Source organism: Athene noctua, chromosome 13 (assembly GCF_965140245.1).
Source record: "Athene noctua chromosome 13, bAthNoc1.hap1.1, whole genome shotgun sequence".
In the NCBI taxonomy this organism is placed as follows: Eukaryota; Metazoa; Chordata; class Aves; order Strigiformes; family Strigidae; genus Athene; species Athene noctua.
The window spans coordinates 14,417,741-14,428,435 of NC_134049.1; the positions used below are offsets into that span (position 1 = coordinate 14,417,741).

General features: G+C 40.1%; 1 protein-coding gene across 5 annotated transcripts in view; it reads left to right on the top strand.

The window, feature by feature from the left end:
- Positions 1-9,655, top strand: part of IQCH (IQ motif containing H) — a 73,198-nt gene extending 63,543 nt beyond the window's left edge. For all 5 annotated transcript variants that reach the window (XM_074916943.1, XM_074916946.1, XM_074916945.1 and 2 more), the window contains 4 exons: positions 2,851-2,976; positions 4,200-4,261; positions 7,042-7,150; positions 8,491-9,655. In XM_074916943.1, the coding sequence (XP_074773044.1) occupies positions 2,851-2,976; positions 4,200-4,261; positions 7,042-7,150; positions 8,491-8,592 (399 nt within the window). In that variant the 3' untranslated portion in view covers positions 8,593-9,655. The remainder of the gene's footprint in view (positions 1-2,850; positions 2,977-4,199; positions 4,262-7,041; positions 7,151-8,490) is intronic.
- The last annotated feature ends 1,040 nt before the right edge of the window (positions 9,656-10,695 follow it).

The following is a 10,695-nucleotide window of genomic DNA, read 5'->3' on the forward strand; positions in this document are numbered from 1 at the left end:
TTGGAAAACACCTTGATGGTCATCCAGTCCAACCATGACCCTCACCCTGACCATTCTCAACTCCACCAGGTCTCTCAGCGCTGGGTCAACCCGACTCTTCAACCCCTCCAGGGATGGGGACTCCCCCCCTGCCCTGGGCAGCCCATTCCAACGCCCAACAACCCCTTCTGGGAAGAAATACTTCCTAAGAGCCAGCCTGACCCTGCCCTGGCGCAGCTTGAGGCCAGTCCCTCTTGTACTGTCACTTGTTCCTTGGTTCAAGAGACTCATCCCCCCTCTCTGCACCCTCCTGTCAGGGAGCTGTAGAGGGCCAGGAGGTCTCCCCTCAGCCTCCTCTTCTCCAGACTAAATTCCCCCAGTTCCCTCAGCCGCTCCCCATCAGACCTGTGCTCCAGACCCTGCCCCAGCTCCGTTGCCCTTCTCTGGACACGCTCGAGTCATTCAATGGCCTTTTTGTAGTGAGGGGCCCAAAACTGAACCCAGGAATCGAGGTGCGGCCTCATCAGTGCCGAGTACAGGGGTCAGATCCCTTCCCTGTCCCTGCTGGCCACGCTAGTGCTGATACAAGCGAGGATGCCATTGGCCTTCTTGGACACCTGGGCTTTTCTGTTTTCTGCTGCCAGGTCAGATTCATCCATGCTCGGTGCCATGTGCTGTGAATTCAGGCGTGTGTCTCTGCGTGGGTACCTCCCACAAAGCCAAGAGGCTTAGGCCTGTGGGTTGAGGTGCTGAAATGAGGAGTGCTGCGGCACTTTCTTCTCAGGGGATCTCACCTTTCACCTCTGTGAAAACCCTTCAGACTGTGTCCATAACAATGCCTGCCAGGGATGGCATTTTAAGTAATATTTGTGTATTGCTTTGAAACTCTCATAAACACACTGCGAGAGACGCATGGTTAACATGTTACCTCTTTATAATGCTGATTTGTTATATTAGATCGCTCTCCATGCAGGATTTACTAAGGCTTTGAACTTTGAGACTGGCCCTCTAAAAAGGGAAGAAAGCCCTTTAGAAAAGGCAGAGAGTAAGAAATGTATGTATATGTATATATACACATACAGATAGAAAACAGATACCGTTTTACACATTTGACAGAAGATTCACAGCTCCCTTTTTTTCATACATAGAGGAGGAATGTAGCACCATTCCAAAAATGTCATGGAACTATAATTTAGAGGTTAATGAGCTCTTGATCTATTGTTCTTGTCAAGCAACCACTTTTAGTTGGAGAGAAGTAAATTAGATATGATTAGTCCCAGTAGTACAAGTTTAGAAATGAAAAGTAATCAAGTAGCAACTTTTTTTAATTAAAATTCTGTCAGAATTAACATAAATTGTCACTATATCCTTTATTTTTCTACTTTCTGTATCTCTGGGGTTTTTATCTCCTTAAGAGTTAACTACAAAAATGCACTCACTCAGGAAAATATCTTCAGAAAAAGAAACAAACAAACCAAGAGACAAATGTTTTTTTACAGCACATGATCTGTAATGAATGATTAAGTAAAACACTTTGTGTAAAATTATGATGTTAATAATGATTCTGTCCCTTTTAATTTATTATATATTTTCAATCCTGGTAGGTTTGATTTTGATAAAATGGAGCAGCAACTGAGTTTGTGTGATGATTTTATTTTTAGAAATCCTTCTTTGAAAGAACAAATTTCCTAGATACTGCTGCTACTGTAATTATGTACAAAACCAATCACTCATTATAGTTAGGATACATTATCTTCTAGACAGATGAGGCTAAATAAGCAACACATTAATAATTCATACCGCAGTTCATTATGCATGTGTATGCATGCTTTGTAGCTGAAATAAGCACCTCATCAACCTGATGCCAACCCTTAAACAATAGTTCTGTGTTATTGCAGCCACATTCAAGTTTACGCTTGTTAAACTGCTACTTGGATTATTTTATCAAGCATTCATTTATTTGTGGTCCCCTACTGCAGAGAAGAGATTTTGGAAGCTCCTTTTTTAAGTTAATGACTTGAGCAATGGGTGTTATTAATTCTCAGAATATTATAAACATGATTAATTTTCGGGCAGAGATGTATTATATAAGGATTTCAACTACGTCAACTTAAATGAGTCAATGTCAAAACAAGTATCATTTTAGAAAAAATACTGTAAATTACATGCTTCGATGTGCAGTATCCGCACTCTGAATGAACAGTCCAGTATTAAAAATAACATCTCAGGCGAGCCTTGTTTAGGAAAACAGCTCTGTTCAGTTCTACTCAATGCCACATCTCTAATCTTTTGTGCTAAGCACTGGTAAGAGTTTAAACTCAAATGCAGTACTGACGTTTATCCATAGCATGAACTCCACTGGTACCAGCCGTATAGCTCCTTGGAGTCACTGTGCCTAGTCTCCTCAAGGACTTGCTGGAAAAATTATACACACTAATGCTGTAGCAGAATGCTCAGTCTTGGAGAAACCCAATTTCAAAAACTACCAATTATCTGCTTTGGAATTTCTGCTGTTGGGAAGAGTTGACTCTACCACAGGGCAGGGTGGATTCAGAGGATCCACTCAGAATGATATCACAGGACTCAGTTACCAATGAAGCTGTGAAAATATCAAAATGTGGGTCGGGTCATAAAGAATGGTTCTGTAGACCTGATCTACAATACGAGGTTTCACGTACAGTGCGAGGTGAGGATTTAATTTTGCTGCATGGAAACGTCTATGTTCAGTAGACATTGTGATGAACAGGAGTTCCTCCAAATGAAGTCTTACTCTATGTTGACTTCACTGAAAAAAAGCCACTTAAATTGGAAATTGTTGGTTTCTGATATAAACTGTTACGACAGTAAAGAATCCTGGGTCGTTTTCTCTAGGCTTGTCGAATAAGCAACCGTTGTGCAGTAGCAAGCAGTCAACTGAGGCACTCCAGCTTTTCTGTGATCTACTATAATGTTCTCCTCCAGATGTGTAAATCTCATGGTGTTGGATTTGACCTCCAGGTATGAACAGGAAAGATCAGAAAATGTGATATTCGCTCTGCATAATTTTTGTACGTAAATTCTAATATGGTGAAACCACTTAGCACAATGTAAAGTTTAAGAGTTGTGTTTGGCATAATACAGTGTTTAAGTGTTCTGTTAAAAACAGCAAGATGTTGCTCAACAGTTTTGTTGAAGAGGACTTGGTATAAATCAGAATTAATTTTATTTTAAACTGTTTTCATGATGCTAATTAATGAACTCTGAATTGCATAAAGGTCTTCAGTAGTTCCTGTACAAATTAGTCTAGTACTCTAAAACTTACCTGCCAGCTTACTTTAGCTGGGGTGTAAGTCTTGAAGAACTGCAGTGCTGAGATATCTCCCTGATTTGGCTTAAGACTGGATGCAGTGATGGCTGAAGACTATTACAATGTGTTTATGTTACACGCCAGGGAGCGAGATGGTGTCTCTCTCAGAGACTACAGAGGGAATGCCATCCTGGCGGGTTTGTTCACACGGTGACTGTGGCTGTCAGCCAGGAGCTGGGCTTGCTAGCACCGAGTTTTCTTGAGAGCGCTGGGCCATCGCACGGCCCCTTCCCCACCTCTGTACTCAGAAGATAGACCTTCAGAGGCCAAGAGGGTGGTGGCAGTGGAGAACAGCAAGAGGAATGATGAAATGAAAGTGCGGTCTCTGCTAGGGAAGGAAGATCTTAAGGCTTATGAACAGAACTGTACAAGAATGAAATGCAAAAGAGTTTAGATGATGTTAGGTGAGACAGAAGAGCAGATAGAGATTTAGATCCTAGGGCACAGGGCTTGCTGGGAAATGCAATTTTAGGAGTTTTCTCAGTAAAACCCCTCCCAGGGATGGCACCTGCTCACAGTGACATGCAGTAACTGTTGCTTAGAGCCTCTCAAAACCAAACTGTGAGTTTTGCTGCTGACCAAACTGTCGCCAGTATTTTAAAGATACTTATGACTGTCTCTTACTGCTTTGGAACAAGAGTATTTGCTATTGAATAGACTCTGCCACATGTATTCTATTTACATAAAGTTTTAATGTATTCTCTACAATGTTAATGAAATAACCTACTTACACTGAGCAATAACCCATTACACACAATACAAAACCAGCCTTTCTTAGAGATGGTTATGTACTTACTGTCCCTGTAGAATACCATTATTATAATTATCACTATTTTAGGAGTAATGAAAGCAACTTTGTCTTTTTATTTGACAGGAAAAAGAGGGAACAGTGTTTATATTGTATGAAGATCAGAAGCGCTACAGATTGGGAATGATGTAAGTCCATGCTGACAGTTCCCTAGCTCGATGCACAGTTGGGAACATGCTTGATCTGAGAGAGCGACGCCGCGGCGTGTGCTGGCTTGGGCTCGGATAAGGGTCTGTGAGGAAAGGAACCATCTGAACACCACGCACTTGAGTTCCCTGACTCTCACCTCCTGTTCAGAAAAGTATAATGGCTTCTTGTAGAATTGGCCTTTTGAAAAGTTTTAGGGAGGCTTTAAGCATTTTAGTAATAAAGAAATAAAAGTACAGGAATTTGCTTAGATCAAAGCCTGACTGCATTGCAGGCTAAAGACCTGCTGCAATTAGCTTTACAGGAGCTGGATTCACTGTCAATAGCAATCTTGCTGTGAGAGCACACGGATTAGCACGGGCTTACTTTTACAGGCAACATTATTAAAAACCTAACTATACAAGATGCAGAGGAGGTTGAAGTTTAATGCCTTTTTATATTGTTCGTCACAAAGGGATCAACAGCAGTCAGGCAACAGCAGGTCTGACAGTTCAGTAATTCTTTAGACATATGAACCTCTCCTAAGAAGTCTAAGAAAGCCGAATCTGCACAAATCTACTATACACTGATTGAAAACCTCTCCTCAGAGAGAATTTATGTAAAGTTTACTGCCAAAATACGACGTAATGAGTGAAGGGCTGAAACGGTCTGTGCTCAGTCGGTTCTGTATTCCTTTGATGGCTGGAGCTATTTCATTAATGACCTGGATAAGGGAACAGCTTCCTCGAGTGCCAAATGTGACTGCAAGTATTCTGAAGGCCAGAAATAGAATTCAAAATTATCTCAACAAATTGAAAAACAATCTGAAAAATAGAATTACATTCAGTTGGAACCAGGTGCAAGAAATTAGATAGCAGTAGTGAGTATGAGGAACAAGTAGCTTTGCAGAAGAGGAGCTGTGAGTTACAGTGGCTTACAAACTGCCCGCAAGTCACGATGTCGTGATCTTGTGGGAAAAGGTGAACTATAACCCAGGAGACGTTGGCAGTAATCCTTCCATTCTACTCTGAGGGAGGCAATGAACATGTTTTGTGTTCAGAAAGCCTGGCTTCCAAGGTGCAGCTAACAGGGGTGGGGGGAGGCAGCTGAAGTGAGATCTGCTAACAGTCTTCAAGCACATGAAAAGCTTCTGCAGGAAGGAAAAATATGATTTTCATGTCTTTGGTAGTAGTAGGACAAGAACAAACGAACTTAACTTGCAATAAGGAAGATTCATGTTTAGCATAAGAAAATTTTCTGATGGGAAGGGAAGAACTAATTAGATTGTTCAGTGCGGTTGTCATTGACAGTGTTTAGGAACAGATTAGACAAACCTCTGTCAGGATGACAGAAGTAGCATTGATCCTGCCCCAGCACAGGGCATGGACTAAATGAATCCTAAAGGTCGTTTCTAGGGCTGTGATTCTTTCAGCTGGGACTGAGCTACGGGCAGTACACAAGTGAAATGGGTTTGATTAAAGCTTAGCTTATTCCCATGCTATACTGCACTCACCTGCAGTCACAACGCAGACAGCTTACATGATTGAGCTGTGAGATAAATTTGAAAGAAAATCACTACACAAGAACTTGTAAAATATCTACAGGAGCCATTTAAAAAGTGATTTAGGCATCTGAAAGTGTTCCAGTAGCTGCTGATCTCTCCTAACTGATGCTGAAATGCAGCTCTTGCCTTCCCTGACCCCAGCTGTGGAGTCCTGCTCCCTCCTGACCCTCCTTTTGTGCTGTCGCTGGTACTTTTACCCCTCCCCAGGATTCAGGTCAGTAACTCAGCAGAAGGCTTTTACTGGATAGGTTTTCTGAGAGGCTAAGAGAGAATCGGTCCACAGAGAGGGCATATAGTGAGCATGAGGGCTGTGCAAGATTGACAGGGAGGAACTGAAAAGAGGAGAAGGACCTGCCCTTTCCAGAGTCAGCGACTCTTGGATTGCCTTGTCCCCGTTGGAGTGATTTCACTGCTAGCCACGTACTTTGGAAACTGGAGTCCTTATGTCAGAGATACTACATCCTACCTACATTCTTGCTAACTCCTGTGAAACAATGCATCAGTATTGCTCCCCTGGTAAGAAACGTAAAAATATCTCTTGGATCACCAGCTTGAATTGGCCATTATTAATATATTACCAGAATACTCTCAAATACGTTTGCCATACATTCTGATCCCAGATTTGTCTTCCATCAGATTTTCAATGCAATTTCATTATCTTAATTTGGAAATATTTTCAAGAATATAAGCATTTGAGCTTATAAAATCACTGAAATACTTGAAACATCTCTGTGAATTATTATCCATTTTACTACATTGGAGATCTATCGTCAGCTCGCCAGTAAATGACGTACATTCCTCCTCAGTGTAATATCCTGTTCTGTAATATCGTATGCTCTGAGAAACCAAAGCCTCAAAAGCTACAACAATCTAAGGAACACTGATGCTCCTGAACAGTTCTTCTGAACTAATCTAGGTGTTTAAAGTGTTCTAATGTCTCAGTCCTAACTCAACAGTGGCCTTTTCCTTGGAGTAGCTGAAACCTTACTGCTTACTTCTGCTAAGTTGATTAATAAAAATTATTTATTACACAAATCCTTTCTGTTGACAAGTTAAAATGGAGCCTCATCTTTCATATCTCCCTGAAGATTGCCACCTTGTGAGATTGAAAATGCTCATTAAATTCCATCACCAGACAGGCACAAATGAGAGGGCGATTGTTTTTAAGCATGTGAAGGGAATCATTGGTAAACTCATTTGTTTGGATATCATTAACAGAACAATCGGAGAGGATCTCCAGGGGGTCCTCATGACCTTTGCTCGCAATCTCTTCATCATCCATCAAGAAATATCAGCACCTAATATGCAAGGCGAGACCAATTTTAAGGTGAGGTGTTAATTAACTAACGATCCTGGTTAATTTCTGTACAAGGGCTGAAAATACCTCATGCTGTATCATAAACAAGTGCTAAACCATTCCTTTTTTATTGTTAGCGGTATTTTACAGTGTCTAGGTCAATATAGTAAGTCTCCCAATGAACCTGTTAGTTAAATTTAAGTCTGAAACTTTTTCTTTGAAAAGAGACATACTTTAGCGTGAAATTATTTGTAATGTAGTGCTCCTGATTGTCCTTTGTAAGAGCAAAGGAGCTATTGGCACTGCCTCAGACAGTTCTGTCACAATCATCTGCTTTATTTTAAAGGGACACCATCAAGGTAGGAATCTTAAATTAGAAACAAACTTCTCAGTTTATAATAGTTCCTTAGATTCTTAACACTGATTTCTTTTAAGCAGGCAGCCACCGAGTACTTAATCCATTAGTTCACATCTTTCACCCCACCATCAATTTCACAAGTCAATTTTGTTCCCAATTTTCTCTGCTCTTTGAATCTGATGGCAGCGCCCATCCCCGTGTGCCGGAGGATGCTCTGGGGTGGCACGGGGGGAGGCAGGACAAAGCGCTGGGCTCGTCCCCCAGGAGTGCCCACCTTTACTCAGAAGCTCCTTCATGATGACCTTGCTGGCAAAAGGAGTCAGTAAAGCAATAACGAATGTGACCCTGTGCCTCAAAACAAGTGCTCATTACATTGCTGCCTTTTGATTCCAGAGAATAGCTAAACTTTCCAGAGGGAGTTCTCTTGCTAAACTACATCACCTTTAACTTTCTAAAAAGTTTTGCAGATCCTGTCTGTAAGCATTTTGCAGAAAGGTGAAGGGGAGCCTTGTGTTACAGATCGGTATCTTAAATCACATAACATAATTGATATCAGGTTCTTGCCAGTGTTAATGCTGACTGTATGTTCTTCTGACAAGCAGAGTGTGAAAGGATAGTTTTAGAGAAGATATACATAAATTTCAACATTACAGAATAAACAAACAAAAACCCCACCCCTTTCCTCAATATGAGGCAGTGAAAAGCAACCATTGAAGAAAAATATAAGAGAACTCTTCTTCATAGTGAGTTAACAGTGATTTACATATGTAAAATAGAACACCTGTTAGTTAATTAGAAATACAAATTGCAACGAATTGTAATTTTTATTTACTTGAGATTTGTACATATTTACTAATAATTGCCCCAGTGTAACAGTAAATTTAATTGGTGCATCATGTCCTGTGAAACTCTGGTTACCTTTTCAAGGCAAGTACTACCAGCTGTGCAGTTTGGCTGCTGGATTTCATTATAATGCCCATTAAATAACTGGTATTACTTGAATCTGCTACAGATGGCAATTCAAGATATTGAAGCAATTCTAGGAATTACAGCAGAAAACAAACTGAAATTGGAAGAAGAGCAACCTTCAAAAGCAGATGCTCTGAAAGAATAGTTAACGGAAAATGTTTAAGTGCCTTATTCTTTATGCTTCTGGAAATGCTTTCTCATCTGTAAGAACAGGTTTGGTTTCCCTTCTATATTGGCATGTGAAGTAATATTAACCAAAACAGCACATTTCCATGATTTCTGAGTGCGGTGTTTAGAAGAATATCCCTTCTTTCACGAAAGTAAACTGTTGAAAAGCAGAGGATCATGATAAATGCCCCTGATGTTCATACTGTTGTTCCTGAGTACAGTATCGGTTTAAAAGAATCCTACCAATGGGGTCACGCTGTCTTTTTCCCTAAATCAGGCTAGGAGATCAAACTTCTTTGAAAAGAGTCCCATAACCCTAAATTCCCTTTCAAACCTATTGTCTTCCAAAATACAGGTTTCTGACATGAAAGTGTGTAAATAAATACACTGAAACGCCATCTTATCAGTAAGGCTAGCAACCCCAGCTCCTCTTCAGAACTGGTTGTCTGTGTTGTTATCATTCCACTATTTCTTTTGTTATCTACAGATTTTTGCAGCAGTTGGTTTAATTTTCAAATTATCAAAAATAAGAGAAACAGCACTAGCTGAACAACAGATTCTGAAAGGACCATTAGAATTATACTTGTACTATGATTCCCAGTATCCCGTGACTTTTGCAGATCCATCTGTCCATTAGATAGATTCTGTATTTCAGGTACTGGGACTTTTTTGGTCACAATTACTGTGCACTGTTATGTTGAAGGACGACAGTTCCATTTGTAAAATTATCTTTATCCATCAAATCTCGAATATCCCAACAGACAACACATTCTAAATGTTACTAAAGAAGAGTTCATCTTCTCCACTACTTTTGTCCCAAGCATGGCAAGTATCTAAAAGATTACTTCCCCAAAAGTTCAGGCAAAACCAGTTTTTAAGACAAATAATGAATGTGACCAAGCAGTTGCAGCAGATCAGGGCCCACCCATTTCCTTTGATCCATTATAGCTTCATATATTATTTTTTGTGTTAACCTTTTTCTCTTCTACTTTGGTCACAGAAGTAATTAATTGCAGGTGAGAATGTTTGCATAAATGTTAATCTCCATTTCAAATAAAAACCTAAAAGAATATTTTTGTTTAATTGATTTGGTTTTGTTCCTTTCTTACATGTAATCTCAATATGGTCTTGGTTTTGGATATACCAGAGCCCACAAAGATTTTTTCCTAACATAAAATTTAGCCAATGAATGACCTTCCTGGAAGTCCTTATTCTTCATGGTTAGCAATGAAAGTAACAGCGTTATTTTTGGCTGTGGTAGGTACAACAAGGATCTCTCACTTGCCAAGAAATAATATGCAGATAAGCACAGTATAACTGCTCATTAGTTCTTCCCAGATATTTTTTTTCTCTGTTCTACTTTGAGGGGCTGTAAAACAGTATGTTGTTCTGACTTTTTCCTCACCATATTTATGATGCTGGATTTCTCACCTACCTTCATACCCAAGCTGTATAATGTCCCCGTTTGGTCAGTAGAAGCAATATCCTGGGGGAGAAGGAGGCATAGGAGAGCATAGCAGTACCACCCTAGGAGTCAGCTAGTTTCTTAAGGGTTAAGGAAAATTAAGCCTTGATCCAAGCCAGAACAACATAAGGTCTGAGAGGCTCATTAGTTCACTGGCACTTAATAGACTGCAGTGTCCTAGGAGTAAATGAAACCTGCACTTCCTTATGTCTTTGTTCTATTCTGACAAAAGAAAACTGTACCTGTTTTTGCAGGAAAGTGACCTGAAAGTTCCCATGGTGAGAGAGATTTCTCAGTATGTGCAAAGTGTGAAATGTATTTTGAGGAAAAAAAGTTTTTAATTAGTAGTAACACTTCTGAGCGTTGAGCTGATGGAAGGATTGAAACTGCTTTACAGTCTCTCACATTCAACTCCCATGCTGCTGGTGCCAAAAATGTATTTTTTTAGTACAGCAGATAGAAAATCATGATCTTTAAAAAAAAAAAGGTCAGAAATATAGTCATTATTCTCCTGTTCACACAACTGGATTATTTATTGCTGCTCACTAAAGGAGTAATAGAGCTCTTGAACTGTAGCTTGAATTTCAGAACATGACCTAGGCTGGGAAGAAGACA